This window comes from Tiliqua scincoides, chromosome 1 (genome assembly GCF_035046505.1).
Source record: "Tiliqua scincoides isolate rTilSci1 chromosome 1, rTilSci1.hap2, whole genome shotgun sequence".
NCBI classification, from domain to species: domain Eukaryota; kingdom Metazoa; phylum Chordata; class Lepidosauria; order Squamata; family Scincidae; genus Tiliqua; species Tiliqua scincoides.
In genome coordinates, this window is record NC_089821.1 from 167,056,919 (window position 1) to 167,078,473 (window position 21,555).

The 21,555-nt window shown below is 44.9% G+C and overlaps 1 protein-coding gene across 1 annotated transcript in view; it reads left to right on the forward strand.

Moving 5' to 3' along the window:
• DLGAP2 (DLG associated protein 2) overlaps window positions 1-19,861 on the forward strand; it is an 89,235-nt gene extending 69,374 nt beyond the window's left edge. Inside the window, exons 8-10 of the mRNA XM_066640411.1 lie at window positions 3,439-3,530; window positions 13,267-13,419; window positions 19,643-19,861. Of these exons, the coding sequence (XP_066496508.1) occupies window positions 3,439-3,530; window positions 13,267-13,419; window positions 19,643-19,861 (464 nt within the window). The remainder of the gene's footprint in view (window positions 1-3,438; window positions 3,531-13,266; window positions 13,420-19,642) is intronic.
• The last annotated feature ends 1,694 nt before the right edge of the window (window positions 19,862-21,555 follow it).

Here is a 21,555-nt window from a genome sequence, read left to right on the forward strand (position 1 = left end):
GTCATAAACTGCAATGTTAATTTAAATCATTTAAAATCCAGCATTCTTAATATGGATCCAGGCATTCTGCTTATACCAAATGCAACAAGAACCACAGTCCATTTATAGTTAACTGTGGTGACTAGAAACCAGTCCCATCCTGTTGAAATCACTTATTATGATCACAATGGTAGTTCAAAATGCAGAGATGGGAGCTGCATTTGGCACACTGCTTCTGACACCAGAAGGTCTCAGACTGACCTGTACTGGGAATAGACCTGGAGAACATATCTCAACCATTTGAAAATAGCCTCATAGGCTTTCTATTTCTTTCTGGAACAATTCAAAGTATGAGTTTTAACCTTCAAAAGCCCTACACAACTTGGGACCTGGGTATCTTAATGACTGCCTCCTGTTACATAAACCTTCCTTTTGGTTAAGGCTGTAATTAGATGTCCCTCTCCAATTGCTCCTGCTATTGGGGTTTAAGTAGCTGGCAGCTGGGGAAAAGGCTTCTTCATGGTCCTGGCGTCATGACTCTTTCCTCAGGCCTGCTCACTTGGCCTCTGATAAGTTTCAGGCACCAGGCCAAGGTCTTATTATTACCCCAGGAGAAAAATTAATAGCTACTGTTTATGGTTACTGTATTCACTCCTATTCTGCTTGATTTTGATGTGAGCCTGATAGCTTAATAATTCTTAATAATAATTGTTTTGTTGATATTTTCAACCAAGAAGGCACCATAGGAGGGCACAATGCAGGGCTTTTCCCTGGGGCCCCAATACTGCAATAAATCAATATCAAATTTGGTATGAATGCAGTGAGTGTTTGTTTATTGAGATATTTGACAGCTTCTGGTAACTACTGTTGCTAGTAACTAACCAGTAACTGTTTGCAATAGGTTACACATGCTTTCCTGCTTTTATCATCCACCTTATTAACCGTCATTGTACTAGCTCATATTTCCAGCCTGACTCCAAAAGCATGAGAATTGCCAAGAACCTCAAAAGCCACTATACATGGTTGTGTAGCCTGTGTTCAGCTCAGTTGGACACAAGTTGTGTAGGACAGTTGTGTACGGTAACCCTAGGCAAATTCAGATTGGCATAATCCTGTTTGCTGTATGTGTGTGAGACAGTCTCTAATTATGCGAGTGACAATGTGTTAATATCAAGCTTAGTCTTGGACTGAGCAACTATGTGGGATCAAGACCAAGGCAAGTCTTGTCAAGAGCAAGGCTCTTCCTCGACAGAGGTGCATGCTGCAAGTGACAAGTGTCAATGCCATTCTCTCCTTTTTCATTTTAATTTGATTCTGAACTGTGAGGAAAATCAATGTTATAGATTGTGATGTTGCAATCCTTTTAAATCAGGCATACTTTATATGGCTCAGTGCCCTCTATTTGTACTGTAAATGTTACCCGAATTCACAAACTAATAATAGCTTAGTGCACTAATTGAAGCCTAGTCCCACCTCATGGAAGTCAATGACAATCTCATCATTAGCACAGTGTCAACAATGTTCTTCACGTGAAGACAGAAGAAAAGAAAATCCCAGGCAATCCTTTCCAAAAGAAGAGCAACACTGGGATTCAAAGCAAGTTTTAACATTATGATTTGTTGAGGCTGGAGCTTAACAGCAAGAACTAATATTTTTGTTCCAGCCAGCCTTGTTTGACAACTGAGCTATTATCTGAGTGCAAGGGAACAGTGTGGCCAATGCCTTCTCACTACCTTGTCTAGTGATCGACCTGTGCCTATGCAGCTGCTGACTGCGAGGTCGATATATAGAATGTATAGCTATGCCAGGCTGGCCCTTCTTCCCTGAGGCAGTGTCTTAGATCCTGAAGTATCTCAGTGTGGCAGGATATGATGAACCAAGTCAGATTTTAAGCATGGTGTGAATCCCTGACAGGAGGTATGCAGCATATCCCCCCCCCCCAAAAAAAAATTGTCCTCCAATTTTATCATGCAGTTTTATTAAGCAAAAGGATAAATGCCTCTCTCTATTGACTGCAGTGATTAGTCTGACTTCCTACAACCTTAAGCACACTCTTGCCAGACCTGTGTCTGGAATGCTTGTTTAAAGTGCTGATCTCTCTCTAGGCTTTGGGAATGTGGTGGCTTAAAAATCCAAATACAGTAAGTAATGTTTGCGCATAAAAAAGCAAAATTCAGGCTCTAGTAATGTTTCCTTACTTACTTGGGGGTCTTTATTTAGCTATGCAACTTGGAAGTGCTATTATTATTTTTAATAGAATTGTGTGCTATTTCCATTTGCCAGCAATTGCAGCACTCCCCTCATTCCTCTTCAGCTAATTTCCCCCATTCTGTTCATTAGACTCTGTCAAGTGCTGCTAACGCATTTCAACTGACAATAGTTTTGTTTTGTTTGAAAAAAAAACCATTTGTCTTTGACAACACTCCTAAACTTTTTCACTTCCCAGCAAGTGTGATTGGGCAATACCACACATGAAATAGCCCTTCCTTGTGTTGACATCAAGAAGCAGAATAGCTAGTGAACCCTACGTTCAGAAAGAGTTATGGCCATTTTGAAAAGAAGAAGAAAACACTCATCTGCTGTGTAGCAGAAGTCTGTGGTCTGCCATTTCCACAAGCAAATACACATACTTAACAAGCACAGTCAAGCAAACATTAGTCTGACAAATTCCATAGACAACAACATAATAGAACTTAGGGCTCAATCCTAACCGGCACTTATGCCAACATAGGAGCCCTGGGAGGGTTGCAAACGTGCGTAAAGCACGTTTGCGCCTCCATGGGAGGAAGTTGCATCAGCGCATCTAGATGCGCTGACGCACGGAAGCCAGCAGAAGCGTCCGCGGCGGCTTCCTCACCGCCGCTTGTGCCACCGCACCCGTGCCGATACAAGCGGCGAAGGTAGGCATGGGGGGCGTGGAGGAGGCGGGAAGGAGGTGTTTCTGGGCGGGGGAGGACAGGCTATGGGTGGCCCCAGGGGTGGGCACACGGGTATGCAGGATCCCAACCCCCGTCCCCAGGAAGAACGGAGCAGCTTCAAGCATCAACTGGCACTGGCCCAGCACCAGTGGCCCCTCCTCTCTGGATGCCGCAGATGTGCCTTAAGGCACATTTGTGACACCCAGCACTGGTGTTGGAGTTCAGTGCCAGCGCTGGAGCTCAGTGGCAGTAGGGCTGCATAGGATTGGGCCCTAAGCCTCTTCTACAGCATTCCCCTTTTATTATTTTTGTTTTCAAATGTACCATAGGATCTCAAAAGCTGATCTGATCTCTGAGTTTCCATTCTCCTTGAAAACAGTTTCACAATGTAATGTTTACAAAACTAAATGAATAGTTATCAAAATACTGGAATAATAGGATTTTCGGTTATGCTCCAGCTTAGCATTTCTGTTACAGAAGTTGATTCATGTGTTGTTTTTGCTTCATACCCAGACTGACAGTAATTGCCCTGCCTGTTCAGTTCTAGGTAAAATCCGGAGTGCCGTAGGAAGTGCCCAGCTTCTTATGTCTCAGAAATTCCAGCAGTTCTATTGGCTATGTCAACAGAATCTGGTAAGTAAGCACTCTTAAACTCCGCTTTGTAGATGCTCCTATGCATGTTTACTCAGAAGAAAGAGCCAATATGTTCAACAGGGCCCAAGTAAATTCCATAGATTTGCAGCCTTAAACTGCTTATAATTCTATCCTGCTTGGAAAGGGGCTAGGGGTAAAAGCCCTGCAAGGAATCCCAACGTCATGCTTCTCCTTACTTTGGAAAGCACATGTCATGGAGTCTGTGACCTGGCAGTAAATAGGTTCAAGTCTTCATTCATGCTTCCATGAGGTTCCTAGTTAGCTTTCCTGGCTCACTTACCAGGAAAATGGTAAGCTAAAAAGTTAGCTTACCAGGCAATGGCCAAGTGGCAACATGAGGGAGGACTTGCATTTGCTTCTACCCCCAGCTCCTCTCTGTCTCCTCATAAAATGCACAGTTTGACCCTGGCTAGCATGGTGGAAGCAGTAGCAGCTGGCAAACAACCCCATGGGCCCTGGCAGTGGTAGGGAGCAGCAGAAGCAGTAGGTCTTTGCTCTTCAGGAATTGGTCAGGCATAGTTCCCAGAAACATGCTCCACCAGGCCCCACCCATGAAGCCACTCTTGGTTACATCTAAAAAATTATCTCATATTGCTCACCCATGTGACAATTGGAACTACATATATACTGTAACTAAGGGCCCAATCCTAACGAAAGCTTCCTCCGCTGATACAGCTATGCCAACAGAGTTCATGCTGTTCAGCAAGCAGGGGGGGGCACTCCGGAGGTCTCCTCAAGGTAAGGGGAAACCTCCACTATCCCAATGAGTCTCCTCAGATCTGCACCAGCTATTTTGCTGACACAGAACCAAACAGTGTAAGGGAGAGTGAAGGGGGGAGGAGGGAACTCGGAATGCCAGTTCATGTGAGATGGGTATTTGGGATATGGTGGACACTGGTGCCGCCATGATCCTCTCCCACCTTACCCCTGGTGATCCTGGCCTTCTTGCCCCAGTGATCCTGGCCTCTGTCCCAGCAGATCACTGGGCGCTGATCTGCACCCCACTGCTGGCAGTACATGGCTTTCTGGCCCTTGCACCAGCAGCAGCACTGAGTAGAACAGTGGAGGGCCTGCCATGATGGTGGGTCATGTGGTACAGCGGCATACCATGAGGAGAGAATTGGTCTACAAAGCTGAAAACCAAAACACAGTTACAAGGAAGCAAGCCCATGAAACAAAATGAGACTTCCTTCTAAGTAAACATGCATAGGATTGCACTGTAAGTTAGCCCTTTGAGGGAAGTATTTGTGGGCACAATCATAACCGCTTTCCAGCAGTGACATAAGGGCAATGCAGCTCTGAGGAAAGGGAACAAACATTCCCTTACTTTGAGGAGGCCTCCGTGAGTGCCACCCAACTGCAGGATGCAGCACACGCCCCATTGGCCCAGCTATGCCAGTGCTGAAAAGTTGGTTAGAATTTGGGCCTGTTATACCAGTAACATCATTTTCTGTTATATTTACTTTTCCTGTTAGAAGCAGAGAACTGAATACATTTTTGAGTTGATGTTAAGAGGATGTGACCTATAAATCTGTCTTATTTAAATGCAAGCATTCTGTAATATTTACAGCTCAACCTTTACCAACCTGACAAGGCATTCACTCTGTGGGTGCCAATCTGAGTATCCAATAAGGTTAAAACAACCAGCGTTTTAACAAAAAAAGAAAATCTTTGAAATGCAGCAAAGCATGTTTAGTGCTGCATCTGCTCAGTCATTTGTATTAATTACAGTGATGGAGTTAATGTCTGAGGCAGTTTCATTAGTCTTTCTTTTTGTTTTTCCAAGTCGCACACTGAAGAGGGTTTGGTGTCTTGATTGTGCTAGTTGATCTTATCAGATTCCTACGGGTCACCAGGCGGGGCAGATCCAAGGGGGGACCATGGATACGTGGCCCCCTCCACCAAACTGTCATGCCAGTGGGGAAGGGTGTCCTCCAGGATAGGGAGCGAAGTCGGGTGCCAGGGGAACACAACTGGGCAGTGTGTCAGTGGCGAGATCATGCCCGACCAGGAACCCAGGTCTACCCGCCTGGAAGAGGTGGCTCCAGAGGGCAGTTGGAATGGGAGCCCAAGTTTACCCATCAGGTAGATCCAGGCTCCAAGTTCAGGAGGGAGCCCAGGTCTACCCGGCTAGCAAACCTTGGCCATGGAGGCCAAAGTTCAACTGGGAGCCCAGGTTTCCCTGCCTGGTTGATGTGGACACTGGAGTTAAGGTAATGCTCAAGCCCCCCCCCCTCCCAAACATAAATATTTGATCTGCACCATCACCAACAGAGTGATAGAAACAGTGGTGATTCAGTCCATATGGTGGAAAAATGCACCACATCTTGTACATTATCTTTTTTATTTTTTTTGAATGTGTGAACTGCAAGTTGCATTATGTCCTAAGGCACAGGCAGGCGGTGTGGAAACCACATATGTAAACAGTAGAGCAGGGGTCTCCAAACCCCGGCCCAGGAGCCAGATGCGGCCCACGGCAAGCCTCTATCTGGCCTGCAGCCAGCCTCTTGTCCCCTGAAAGCCCCTGGCCCACTTTGCCGAACATGACCGGAACTGTGCTCTGGTTGCACCTGGAGGATGTTCTAAGGGCCAGAGAGGTTGAATGAATGAGCCCATTCATTCATTTACTCACACATCTAAATTCTATCTCTAATTTTATATAAATTTTATATTTAAATTTTTTTTTCCGGCCCTCAAAACTGTGCCAGCCATTTGATGTGGCCCTCTGACCAAAAGGTTTGGAGACCCTTGCAGTAGAGTATAATTACTTCTTCAGCTGGAGAAAGAATTTCTCATTTTTAACTTTGTCTTTGCACTCAACACCTTGAGTTGCCCCTTTAATGCTTTCAGAAAAGTTGCTGCTTTTGATAGCTACCTGCTGAATGATTACCGTAATGTTCTCTGTTACACATTTTCCCATTTACGTGTTGTTCACTTTAAGTGCTTAATGATGCTGGCAGCATTTAAAGCACATCCTGATGCTTAATTGGTGAGATTTGTAAAACCGTGTTAGATGGCATATTCATGACCGCTGCCAGATCACTCAGGAGACTGATTCCCGAGTCCCATCTACACATTCCATTCTCAGGAGATTAGATCAATCTTTTAAAGTTCCATCATTCCAGATCTGTTCATCTGGTTTTTTTTTATTGTGAGCCCTTCAAGGAGTATGGCCTCATCTGCTTCATCCACAACTTTTCTTAGCTGCCATAAACCCCTAGATTAGATCAAACATGAATATAAGGCTGAAATCCTTTACCCGGAAGTCTGTTGAACTCACAGCTCAAACCTACCTAACTCCCCATGCAGCAACACTAAGAACATAAGAACATAAGAACAGCCCCACTGGATCAGGCCATAGGCCCATCTAGTCCAGCTTCCTGTATCTCACAGCGGCCCACCAAATGCCCCAGGGAGCACACCAGATAACAAGAGACCTCATCCTGGTGCTCTCCCCTACATCTGGCATTCTGACTTAACCCATTCCTAAAATCAGGAGGTTGCGCATACACATCATGGCTTGTACCCCATAATGGATTTTTCCTCCAGAAACTCATCCAATCCCCTTTTAAAGGCGTCTAGGCTAGACGCCAGCACCACATCCTGTGGCAAAGAGTTCCACAGACTGACCACGCGCTGAGTAAAGAAATATTTTCTTTTGTCTGTCCTAACCCGCCCAACACTCAATTTTAGTGGATGTCCCCTGGTTCTGGTATTATGTGAGAGTGTAAAGAGCATCTCCCTATCCACTCTGTCCATCCCCTGCATAATTTTGTATGTCTCAATCATGTCCCCCCTCAAGCGTCTCTTTTCTAGGCTGAAGAGGCCCAAACGCCGTAGCCTTTCCTCATAAGGAAGGTGCCCCAGCCCCGTAATCAGCTTAGTTGCTCTCTTTTGCACCTTTTCCATTTCCACTATGTCTTTTTTGAGATGCGGCGACCAGAACTGGACACAATACTCCAGGTGTGGCCTTACCATCGATTTGTACAACGGCATTATAATATTAGCCGTTTTGTTCTCAATACCCTTCCTAATGATCCCAAGCATAGAATTGGCCTTCTTCACTGCCGCCGCACATTGGGTCGACACTTTCATCGACCTGTCCACCACCACCCCAAGATCTCTCTCCTGATCTGTCACAGACAGCTCAGAACCCATCAGCCTATATCTAAAGTTTGGATTTTTTGCCCCAATGTGCATGACTTTACACTTACTGACATTGAAGCGCATCTGCCATTTTGCTGCCCATTCTGCCAGTCTGGAGAGATCCTTCTGGAGCTCCTCACAATCACTTCTGGTCTTTACCACTCGGAAAAGTTTGGTGTCGTCTGCAAACTTAGCCACTTCACTGCTCAACCCTGTCTCCAGGTCATTTATGAAGAGGTTGAAAAGCACCGGTCCCAGCACACCGCTTTTCACCTCTCTCCATTGTGAAAATTGCCCATTGACACCCACTCTCTGCTTCCTGGCCTCCAACCAGTTCTCAATCCACGAGAGGACCTGTCCTCTAATTCCCTGACTGTGGAGTTTTTTCAGTAGCCTTTGGTGAGGGACCGTGTCAAACGCCTTCTGAAAGTCCAGATATATAATGTCCACGGGTTCTCCCGCATCCACATGCCTGTTGACCTTTTCAAAGAATTCTATAAGGTTCGTGAGGCAAGACTTACCCTTACAGAAGCCATGCTGACTCTCCCTCAGCAAGGCCTGTTCGTCTATGTGTTTTGAGATCCTATCTTTGATGAGGCATTCCACCATCTTACCCGGTATGGATGTTAGGCTGACCGGCCTATAGTTTCCCGGGTCCCCCCTCTTTCCCTTTTTAAAAATAGGCGTGACATTTGCTATCCTCCAATCTTCTGGTACCGTGGCTGTTTTGAGGGACAAGTTGCATACCTTAGTCAAGAGATCTGCAACTTCATTCTTCAATTCCTTAATAACCCTTGGGTGTATGCCATCAGGGCCCGGTGACTTATTGATCTTTAATTTATCAATGAGGTCTGAAACATCTTCTCTTTTAACCTCTATCTGACTTAACTCCTCGGTCAGGAGGGGCCGTTCGGGCAGCGGTATCTGCCCGAGGTCTTCTGCCGTGAAGACAGATGCAAAGAACTCATTTAATTTCTCTGCCATCTCTAAGTCTCCTTTTATCTCCCCTTTCCCTCCCTCACCATCCAGAGGGCCAACCGCTTCTCTGGTGGGTTTCCTGCTTCTAACATATTTGAAGAAGCTTTTATTATTCCCCTTAATGTTGCTGGCCATGCGTTCCTCATAGTCTCGCTTGGCCTCCCCTATCACCTTCTTACATTTCTAATTACAATTACTAATGTTGAGTCTGCTGTATTCTGGGGGGGGGGGGGTGGGCCTCCTTGGGGGAAAGGAACATTTGTTCCCAGATAAACCCCTACCAGCCCAGTGGGCAACTCATACCTGTGCCAGTGATATCACTGCATAAGTTCATACGAACCTGTGAAGGCAAATTGGGCCTGAGAAAAGGGTTAAGATTTGGCAGATGGCACCACTGCCAAACCTAACCCTTCTCGGGCCCAAATCACCTTCTCCCTGCCCCTGTAGCCTCCCCTTTTGGGGGGAAAAAGGAGGCTTTCCTGATCCTTCAGGTTTGCCTCTCCTATATGCTTGGAAGCCAGTTGAATTGGGAAAAGTCAGAAACACCCTATGCATTTCTCTGCACATACAGTAATATCTAATGTAACAGGGCTAAACTTCAAAAAAAATGAACAACACCAAGGTATTGTTAAGGCAACCTGATCCAATCACCTTTGCCATTAACAGAATATAGAGGTCCACAGCGTGAGATCATCTCCAAGCATCCCTACCTGCTACCTTACACATGACCTATGGTTTTGAAGAACAAGTCACCAAACCTGATCATAAGTAGCAGGTGGGATGTTCCCCTTACTCTTCCCAGAACAGGAATGAATGGCAAGAAATCCCCAGGTTTTCCTGGTAGAGAAAGAGGTGCATTCCTGATCAGGATATAACCAAGCAGTACTTAATTCAGGTAAGTCTTGAACTGCAGCATGAGAATGCTACCTTCAGGACCCTCTGCAGATCTTACCTCGCAAAGGCTATGTTTACTAAGGATAATGCAACTAACCTGTAATGCCTGGTTAAAGTATGACACAAGGACCAGATTGCTGCCTGACATATTCTTCCAAAGAAGGATGTCTCCCAAAAAACTGCAGAAGTCGCTATCACTGTCCGAGAATAATCTGCAACCGCTGAAGGGGGAGACTTAGATGCCATTTCAACACAACAGCTCCACCATGGAAACAGAGTGCTACCACAACCCCCTAGAATGACATGAACAAAGCTCTAATTTCCTAGCCTCCACCACTCAAAGAAAAAATGCTAGGTGCTTTGCGCACCCAGCATGTGCCAACTTTTTTCTTGTGGATGCACTGGATTAGGGCAAAAATACAGAAGGAACAAAGCTCCTGGGACCTATGGAACAAGGAATTGACTTTGGACATGAATGCTGGGTCCATCTTCAGTCTTACATCGTACATATGGGACACTCATAGCTCTGTGTCAGAAGAAAGGCCCTCTAGTTCCAAAACCTGTCTGGTGGAAGTAATGGCCAATAAGCAAAGCATCTTGAAGGTCAGCTCATGCGCGACACCTCAGCCATGGGATACAATGGAGGGGGAGGTCCCATGAATGCTCTGAGCACCCAGTTAAAATTCTAGGTGGAGAAAATGTATACTGATGGTAGATGTTCAGAAGCACTTTAATTGCACATGGGAAGAAAGTGTGCTCCTCTGCTTTCGCCCCAGGATGCTACTGGGTGCTGCTATCTACCTTCTCAGAGTACCAGTGTTAAAGCAGTTGTCCAAATTAGCTTGTAAAAAGTCCAGAATGAACCAGGATATGAGACAGGTCTAGTAACATCCCTTGATCTGTGCACAACTGCAGAAATGCTTTCCACATGAAAACATACACCTTTTCCGTGGATTGATGCCTCAAGGTTAACAGTATGACCAATGTTTTGTCAGAGTATCCAAAGTGTTTTAACAGATTTTTATCAGCCTCACATTGTTAGACAGAATAGGTGTACTTGCAAATGGAGAATCAGACCCTGTGACAACAGATCCTTCTATGCTAGTAAGGCCAATGGCTTTTCCATCATCTAAGTGCTGATGGAGCTCTACTAGGAGCTCTTGAAACTTGGACATTCGTAGCCACCTTGAAGCTAAGAGGATATTGTCTGCCACTGGCCCTGGATCTTCCTCAACATCTGGAGAATCAATGCTGTAGACAGGAAAGTGCACTATAGCCCTTGAGCCAAGCTTCCTCATGTGTGTGGGTCTCATCTGTGCTTGCACAAACATGCCATGCCATGAACCTTAGGACGTGATGGTTTGCTCTATCACTGGGATTGCAAGAAAAGGAGGAAACAATTCAGCTAGGTGGCCCTGCCTCCAAGTACATGGGAAAGGCAATTCTGAAGGATCAGGAATGCCCCTCTTCCTCTGCCACAGAGCCAGACAGCCCACTCCTATTGGGTTGCCCCACTGGCAGAACTAGTGATTTGTCAGTGTTGGCTGCCATAAGGCAGCCATAAAGCATGGTCCAGCAGCGCACACTGCTGGAGTACCGGTGGGAAAGCCAGAGCCTTCCTGTGTGTGTCATTGCTACGCTGACCATCCACTGGAGCAGGTAAGCCTGTGCTGGAGGCAAGAGGGGTGGGAGGAAGGTGGAATGGGGTGGGGAGGGAGGAGGAACGGGGTGGAGAGGCTGCAGGAGGGGATGGATGCAGTGATTCTTCTTATCCACAGCCTCTATGCTTCCTTTCTCTCAGACGTGCACCAGCGAAATTGCTGGCACAGGTCCAAGGAGACCCATTGAGAGGCAGGCTGTTTACAGAGGAGAAAGGGGATTTAAAGCCCATTTTCCTTCCAAAACCTCCTGCCCCGCCTCACCTCACCCACCACCATATACAACATAATTCTGCACAAGCGGGGGGGGGGAGCGGTAGAGGATAGGATTGGACCATAAATTTTCTTCATGCACATACCTCCCAAAAGTGAATGTGTTGGCCTTATGAATTTTGATGAGATTACAGCTTAACACAGTTTGGTTATGCACTAATACAAACATAATCCATGTCCCTTTTTGGTATGTTCCCTCTGGATGCTATCCATTTATTTTATAACTATTTTTCTGAATTAAAAAAAAAGTTTCTGAGTAAGATTAAATTTAAGGATGTTTCAAGATGAATCATCTCTATCACAATGCTTTTTGGGACAATGTTGTGAGTCTGGAACACTGCAAGTTGTTGATAGATAAGATAAAATAAACACATGCACACTTTTTGGAAGCAGGAAGCAGCCCTCTTGTGGCTTGGAGAATGTAAAGCAAGCTTATTTACCAGCAGAGCAATACTGGGAATGATGTAGTGCACCTTCTGATCGGAGTGCCAAACAAAGACATGTAATCACCTTAAATCAGGGTAGAGTGAAAAGCCACAATGGGCTACCTGTAATAGCTGCTACTATATAGATTTTTTTCTGAAGCATAAATTTGGACAAATTGTAGGATGTCTGACGAACGCTGAAATACAGCTACAGATACGTACTTTATTAAATGCTACTGATTGCTGTGGGATTTGTTCCACATGTGGCCAAACTTCCATGAAATGCTGCTCAGCTTTTCCATTGCAGTTAATAGAATGGTATTCATTTCTCTCAGCTGGAGATTGGGTACATAATTTGCTCTTTGACGCAGCTTGTACTGGGATAATTTTAATCTGCTGATTGAAATGAATGTACCTTGTAGCATTGCCCATTCAAAAATATCCACCAAGGGTTTCTTAAATGAGAAATATCCTCCTTCATCAAGGGTTTCCCATAGCATTGCCCATTCAGAAATATTCTCCTTCACCAAGGGTTTCTTAAATGAGAAGGGGAAAAAAACAACAATCCTTGGTTTTGCTAAAACATATTTGACTTCTGGTTTGTTGTTAGGTAGTTATTCCAAAAAAGTGAATTAAGATTCAGATGTGGATCACAGATCTTTTAAGGCAGGGGTCTCCAAACCCCAGCCCGGGGGCCAGATGAGGTCCGCAGCAAGCCTCTTGTCCCCTGAAAGCCTCTGGCCCACTTGGCCAAACATGACTGGAACTATGCTCTGGTTGCGTCTGGAAGGTGTTCTAAGGGCAAGAGAGGTTGAATGAATGAGCCTATTGATTCATTTATTCATTCATCTAAGTTCTATCTCTAATTTATTTATTTAAATTTTATATTTAAATTGTTTTTCTAGCCCTCCACATCATGCCAGATATTTGATGCGGCCCTCTGGCCAAAAAGTTTGGAGACCCCTGTTTTAAGGGGAAGGAGGAGAAGTGTCCAGAAGCAACAAGGATCTATGGAATTTCCCTCTAGTCTCAGAGCCTTTAGACAGCAGTTTACTCTTTACCACTTATTTCTGTCACTGCTCTAATGATATTTTTTGTTGAAATTAAATCCCAGTCACTTAAATTGGGTAGATGCTGTGTATAACAGTTTGTCATTTCAGTCTTGGTCACATCCTGGTGCAACTAAGAGGTCTATTCAACCAAGCTGCAAGGATCTTGGGGAAAAAACTGTCATCGTGGTGCTATGCAGGAAGCACTGTTTTCAGTCAACTGTTCTGCATTATACCAAATCTGTTTTATATTCCGGCTCTCACATGAGTCTCTTTGTTGTACATATGTCAGGATCCCAGTGCAATGCCGCGGCCAACTTCGCAGGATTTAGCAGGATTCTGGGACTTGTTACAGCTTTCAATTGAAGATGTCAGTATGAAGTTTGATGAACTGCACCAGCTGAAACTGAATGAATGGAAAATAATAGAGTCACCTGAAAGGAAGGTAAGCCGAATGTGGGTAGAACAATTCACCAGTTTGCATTATATGTCCAGCCTTCTTGTGTTATAGCTCATCCATTTTTCAAATCTGAAATTATTTAACAGTTGTCCAGTTATTGGACAACATGCTTCAGAAATAAGGAGTTCCAGCTGTAAAATGTAATGTATACTAGGAGTCAGTAGTGCTTGCCCTGCCCAGTTTCTATCAAGTGGCAATTCAAAGGTTGATCATAATTGATTAAAACCTAAAGCTGCTTTGAGTCTGTGATTCAGTAAAACAAATGCTGAGAATAGAAGTAGGAGGAAGGCAGTGATTCAAAGCATGCATGCCCCCTGTAGTCCACATTGTGTTGGTTTTCATCTTGCCCTGATCTCCGACTCATTTGGGCTATTCTTGGGACAATATGGGGACCCATCCATTTGTTATCTGGAACAATGGCCAGAATGCAAGATGCAGTGCATGGGTTCTCTTGCTTCATCGAAGCTATTAAAGAAGTGCATTCTGGTTGCCCAGTGTAAACCTCCTCTAATTAAGTCCACAATCCTAACCAATTTTCCAGCACTGACGTAAGGGCAATGCAACTCCAAGGTAAGGGAATAAACATTGCCCACCTTGAGGAGGCCTCCATGACTGCCCACCAACTGTATGATGCAGTACATGCCCCACTGGCACAGCTATGCCAGCACTGGAAAGTTGGTTAGGATTGCGCCCTAAGTGACTGGAGTGGGCAGTGTAGACTTCATTTTTGCAGGGCTATATATTCAAATAGTCACTTTCCTGTGCTTTACCTAACATGTCATTCTTTAATGTACTTTGAAAATAAGTGAAAATAGCTCCCAAAGACGAATGACTCCCTTGTTTTATTGGTGTATGCACCATGCTGTATGCTATGCGCAGCACTCTCCAAAGTGAAGACCGCATGCAGGGATGGGAAAATCCAGCATGACTTGACTCAAGTTGAGTCTAGAGTCACCTCCCCACTGCAACTCAAGTCAAGTCCCCCCCTTTAAAAAGCCCACTACAGAAAAAATGGGAGTGCTGCCGGGTTCTGTATGTGTGTCAGAGTTTTCTTTGAACATTCCCCTGATGTCAGGAGCGATGAGAGGGAGTGCGAGAGAGCCAAGACAGAAGTGGCAAGAGGGAGGAGGGTCACGTGCAACTGGGAGCCTTACCAGAACAACCCAATCCTTTGCAGCCGTACTCAGAAGTAGTCCCACTGTAGCTGATCATTCAATGAGGGTTCCCCATCAGCCATGGTGAAAAGCGTGATCACTATGAACTGCCTTTCTTGCCTCTCTTCCCTTCCCAGCCAATTGTAAGGCAAGAACCCCCTTTGGCTTTTCCTCCTTCCATCCATCAGCCAATGAAAATTTGAGAATGCCCATTCTTTGTCCAATGATCATCCATTCCTTCTTTCCAATTAGAGATGGGAAAAGACAGCCCAGTCCTGCTTCTTCCCTCTTGCTCACGTTAACCCTTTCTTGCCTCCTGGCTGGAACTTCCCTGCTGCTTGCCCATCAGAATGCTGGCCCCATGAGGTTTTTCATGTGGCAAAAACAATAAGCAAGTACCCCTAGACACAGGCAAACTTGAATCAGCACACGTGGGGATGAGTACCAAGTCAGGGGGTCCTGACTTGAGTCTTTTTCAGAGTCTTCCACACACGCAGCTCATGAGTCCCTGAGTGACCCCAAATCACACATTTTTGCAACTCAAGTTCAAGTCACTGACTTGAGTTCCCAACCCTTCCGCTGTGCATCAGGAAAGGCTTCCCCTGCATTAATGGCACTTACCGTTCTACCAGGGAGCCTTGTGGTCACAGCACTGCTCTTCCCCAAACTGAGCCCTGGCTAGCCACTTCCAGGGTCTGTCGCCCAGCAGCCACTGCACCCAGATTTCCAGGCAGTTGCAGCAAGCTGGGACACAGTTCAGGGGACAGCAGCACTGCAACCATGAAGCTCGAACCATGAACCATGAACCATGAAGAATGGTAGGCACAGTTCATGCAGGGGAGGGTTTACACAGGGCACTGGCCCTCAGGTCGGAGTTGAACAGCCCTGCTGTACAGGCACAACTGACAGTACCTATGTAACTAGAGGAGGGCTTCAACTGAAATGCATCCTTTTTCAACTTAGTTCTGAGGAGTTCATTTGATACAGATTTCCACAATTTACCAGTGAGGTCACATGAAATTTGAGCCAACTGCATAAGAAAACTCAAACCTTCTAATGGCTCCTGGCAAAAGGAAGGAGCATGCCAGATCGCTAAAATTTTGTTGCATGCTGTGGTCTGTTATCCCTTTGGGTAGTTTATCAACTTGGTGAAAGCCCTTGAGAGCTTTCATCATCTGCTGGTTGACCATCTAATAGCATGATGATGTGTTATTGTCAAAGGGAGCTTAAACAGAGATTGAACAGAATGGAAATTGAGGCCTAGTCTGTGCACAACAGACCTATCTAACCTCCCTGTCTAAACCTCCCTGCTGATGTAGCTGCAGCACAGAAGCAGAGGGGGGAATAATCCTGGAGGTCTCTTCCAGGTAAGGGAACATTTGTTCCTTTGCCTGGGAATTAAATTCTGCTGCCCTGATGAGTCTATTTGGACCTGCACCAATAATTTTTTGTAGGTCTGAGTGGACCCAGGAAGAAGGATAGAATATCAGTAGAGCTGCTGCTTCTGATAGCACCCCCTTTTTGGCCTTGACACTCACACCCTCCCTGCCCTGGTCTCCTCCCCATTCCCTCCCCTTATCTTCCCATTCTTCCCAACCGAATGCACTGCCCAACCCCTGCACGGATTTACTGGCATCAGGGCTTCTCTGGAGGTCACTGGTGGTCACCTGGCTGCACAGAATGATGGGTTGAGTTTTGCAACCACTATAAAGCATGCTGCAGTGCCAGAACATGAGTCCCAGCATTGTAGCTCGCCCATAGGACTGAACCATAGGATGGTAGAGGTGCCAGAATGGATTTTACCATTTCAGACCTCAGGAGAGGAGTGCACTTCCTTTTTTCTGCTTCTGTGCAGAAACTCTCTGTAAGTTGGGTTCTGGATTGAAGATTGAGATGTGGGCTTCACTATTTGCCACAAGTTTATTTGGAAACACAATTGTAAATAACGTATTCAACATTAGATGTAACACTTCCCCACTACGCTGTAGTTTCTCTCCTAGGCATAGCTAATAGGCTCATGATATGCCAAGATGTACCTGTGCATAATTAAGGACAGGACTGGATTGCCTAATTGGTGGCGTGAGTGAGGAATATAGTGATGTGCAGGCAGCTGCTCTCCCATATTAATTGGAGACCTCCAAGTGTCATTGCCTTGGTCTAATTAATGCCTTGGGTGATTTTTGTTTTCACCATTGTTTCTTCACTGAGAGTGAGAAATTCAGTACTGAGGGAAAATTTGGGTGCCATATGGTGAAGAGCAGGCACTTGAAAGATCTATTGATTTCAACTGGATTGTTAGGAATGTGCTTAAGAGCCCGATCCTGTGGCCCGTGGTGCAGCTCCGCACCGCGGACCACAGTCGCAAACGTGCTATAAGGCACGTTTGCGGGGCTTACCACTGGGCTCCCGCCGGAGCTAGCTCAGAGCCAGCCGGCGCTGGGCTGACACATGGCGGGTGCACAGGTTCTGCAGCTTGGTGGTCTCCCAGACGGCCGGGCTGCGGAACGGGAGGGGGGAGGCGTGGCTGGGGGCATGGGGGGCATGTCGGATCCAAGGCACTTGGGCAGGACTGCTCGCCCTACACAAGCACCTTTACTTTAATGGCGACCAAAAGGTCACTGCTAAAGTGAGTAGTGGGCTGCTCATTGCGGGGCTCATTGCGGGGCTGCTTCCCTTATTCGGGGGAAGGGGATGAACATCCCCTTCTCTCAAGGAGCCTCCCGCGGTAGCGCGGGAGGCACAGGATCCAGTGGAAGCCCGCCATGGAGCCGCCAGACCTGGGTGCCGCGGGCAGCTCAGGATTGAGCTGTAACTCTCTAGTATTGAAATCAATGAAATTTTAAAATGTTTATCTTTGGACCATGCCCTATTTCCAATCAACAAGGAACACAAATACGGATTGGCTTTCCCTGCTGCAAGGCAGTTCAAGTGAGTTTTCTGTGTTCATAAACGATCTTTGAGAATTTCCACAGACACTAATAATTGATGCAATCTCTGCTTGTGAACACATTAGGAGGGCAGAGAACAGAACATTTTTTTCCCAGCTAATATTCCCACACCATATAGAGAAGAATTTCATGGCCAATTTTGTTCTTAGAATATCAATAATTTATTAAGTTCTTCCACTCACTATAACAACAGCAATAAATAGCAATAGGAATAAAGGAGAAAAAATATAACTAAAATTAGAAGAAAAACTTAATGTTGTGAAAAACAGATGTATTGGGTTGCAACCTAACAGCATCTTCCACAATTCTGTTCACACAAGAGGGGAATGTTTAGTTAACGTTGCTTTCCTTTGCCATGCTACGCGTACATGCCATGCTACTCCAGAGGGTCTCCCAACCCTCAGAAGCACATTTTCAGGACGTTGAAAAAGCAGAGAAACCCAGCAAAAACCACCCCTTTCTTACAGAAATGGAAGTGCCTTCAGTTTGCAGACTAGTGCAAAATACAACTGATTGTCTCATTGGGTTGTATATAATCTTTGGGAAGAAAAGAGGCTTCTGATTTAAGTTGAATATTATTATAGTCTTGGGTTGGGGTATAGTGGAGCTTTGGGACTTCTCCTACAAGAGGTGCAGGAATGACATCAGCAGAAGCATTCAAGTGTTGCCTTGGAAACTTTTTCAAAAGTCCTTAACCCATTTTTGCCCAGCCTACAGGTGTACACATTTGATCCCTCTTGTGTCTATAGAACATTGGGCAGAAATGATTTCACTGAAAAGAAGCATCAGGTCCAGAAAGAGAAAAAATGAGAAATTTGTCTAGGGACACATGCTGAAGCCTAGAGTGACACTTTCCCAAAGGCTACCAGAGAAGTTGCATATAGCTTGTGTTACATTTACAGCCCAGGCCTATTCTTTCCCCTCCCCCACTGGTGCACCCAAATGGGTATGTTGTATCCAGGGTGATCAGATCCAATAGATAGAGGATAGAGTGCCTATACTTTTATCTATTGCACAGAAGAGGGAATTTTGGCAGGTGCAGCTTTTTAAACCCTTCCATGTTGAGCTACAGCTGCCCAAATTCCCTCTTCTGTACAATGGTTAAAGATATAGGCACTCTGTCCTCCATTGTATCTGGTCACTCTGGTTGTATCCAGCAGGGGTGGGTAGGTGGGGAGTGGGAAGCTTTGCAGGTGAAAGGGGATTAAAATTTCCTTATACCCCTGTAAGATTCCGGCTCCACAGTGGGTCTCCTCAGACCTGCACTAGTGATTTGACTAGTGCAAGTCTGAAGAGAGAAAAAGGACCAGGAGGCTGCAGAAAAGAGGGATAGGATCTGGTGCGCCCTGTCTCTGCCAGATCCACTCATTCCCGCAGCCTCCCTGCCTCATTCCTCCCTCCCCTCACCCTTCTACTTGCCCCACCACCTTACCATTGTTAGCAGGATCCACTGGAGTGCATGGGAAATCTCCAACCTTCCCAAAGATGCTCCAGCAGCATGCTACTTGGCAGTTTCGTCAGTCATAGTAGGGCTTACTTTTGATAAACATTAATAGGATAGCATTCTGTCTTTTATATTTATTTGGGATATCTTTTAAATCCCTTTTTTCAAATTGGATACATTTGTTTTAAAACTATTGCAGCCCACTCCAAGAGTTTGGGATGAAACGAGCTAGGTTTTTTTAAAATGAACTGCAATAAACTTCCAGATAAAAAGAAGAGGCAGGAGAAGGAAGCTCCCTCATGAAGAAATTTAAATGTGATGTTTGGTTTTTGGTAGTATTTGTGGAGCATGGCTTTGCGGGTGTGGCTGTGGTCTGTGGAATTTCATGAGGTGCTCCTGTACTTTCAGATTTAGCACTTGACCACTAATCTTAGCCTTTGGTGCCAGGGCATTTAGACATTAGTGTTAAGTCCAGGTATACATATTTCAGCTGCCACAGACCTGCAAATCTCCCCTGATGAGGGGTAGCTGTAATCAAGGGTTTACATTAGTGAAACATTAGTTTCACTATTCAGCTCCAGTTCCTGTGATGCTCCACACTGAGCAACTGGCAAATGTCTCAACTGATCACTAAGAATTTCTTCCTTTCTTTTTAACTCCAGGAAGAAAGAAAAGTTCCTCCTCCTGTACCAAAGAAGCCCCCAAAAGGAAAATTCCCAATAACACGAGAAAAGTCTCTGGACCTGCCCGACAGACAGCGTCAAGAAGCCCGAAGACGGCTAATGGCTGCTAAGCGAGCAGCTTCATTTCGGCAGAATTCAGCCACAGAACGTGCAGACAGCATTGAGATCTATATCCCAGAGGCCCAAACACGGCTTTAAAGACCAGAATGCTGCATAGTTTCTTCTTGTTTTTCTTCTTCTTTTTTTAAGAAACAGAACAACAGGATTGTACAGTTTGTCTCCTCCCTGCTCATTTTGGTCACCCTCCCTCCCCCCCACTGAATGGCCCTCAGTGTTGTGTCCTTTGTGCCACATGCACAGTGGAATGCTTTTGATTTCCTCAGAATTTGCTGAGCCCATTGCAAGACTGACTCTTGCTTTCTTTTTTTGTATTTACGATCAGATTACTAAACAATCAGCTCCAGCAGATAGGGCTTGTTGAGACCTGACTTATCCAATATGTTCTCAGAGGACAACAAGAAACACCTCTTGAGATGGAACCCAGCTTACCTTTTTGTTATTTATATTTTTATAAATGATGTGATAACTAGGGATAAGAATAACAAACTTTCAAATGGGTGCATCTCACCATTCACCAGAGGCATTAGCTAATCCAAGTAGAAGGTGCTACAAATGTAAAGTGCAAGGAAGAAAGGACCCATTTCCCCTAAGCCTTCTGTCTCTCTCACTCTGACTCCAGTCCCCTTACCTTGTACCTGGCTAAAGATTTCTGCCCATGTGTTCTGCCATTCTGCTCACCTTTGTTACTGCAACATAATACTAAGCCTACCATCTCATGTTGAGTTGAGTTTTTGGAGATGAACAAGGATATCCAGCCATTAAACTCCAAAGTTCATCAGGAACAAAGAATTGTGGAACCCTGATCATATTGGAAAAGTCCAGCACAGAGAGAGAAATGCCTGCTGTTAGCAAGCGTCCAGACGTCCAAAAGGACTTGAATGAAAGGGAAACAGGAAGCCTTAAGAGTTTCGATCTTCTGTAGCAAGATGTGAAAAAGTTCTATTTGCTCCTTTGGAACATTCATTACATTTTAAAAAGTTCTTTTCTGTTGTAGTTATTTCGTTTACAAACATGAAATATTTTTTTTTAATTTCAAAAGCTATGCTACACGTAATATTTGAAAGTCTCAAAAAGCTATATCAATTGAGTTTCCAGGGTATCCTTTAGAACAAAAAAACACAAAAACAAAAAAACAAAAATATGCCTTTGCTTGTCTAAAATGCCAGTTGTGATGTTGTAACCAGTTTAAGAAATATGAATGTGAGTGGTAAGTATATCTAAGTTTAAATGGTAATCTTAAGGTAAAAAGGTGAACTGTGGTTTACATTTGTAATTTTTTTTTTCAGAAATTGTTTTTTTTTTCCTATGCAGTATTAGCTAAAGGGGGGCGAAAGTATCTTGATAGTTTCAAGAGGAATCTGACATCTAGCTATGAAATGTCAGGAGAGTGGAGCATGTTTCCAAATCTTTGATTGACACCAAGGAAAAGAGAAATATGATATACTTGGGATTGAAATAAACTCTAATGGCATTACTCTTCTGTACTCTCCCAAAGGTTATGATTCTAGCATATCCCAGAGAGAATGAAATCAGGTTCTAAATAATACAAAAAAATCAAAACTGTACAACATCCATGAGACAAATTTCTGTTACTAGGGTTTGTTTTTTTTAAAGAAGTATTCAGCCATAGGCAGAACAGTTCCTTAAATTATACTACAGCACTTTCGTTCTTCACCTTGATGAGCACTTTAAAGATGTACTTTGCCAGCCCTTCAGCCTGTCACAGGACTGAAAAGGCTCAAAGTTCTAAGAGGTTAAGCAGACCAGACATT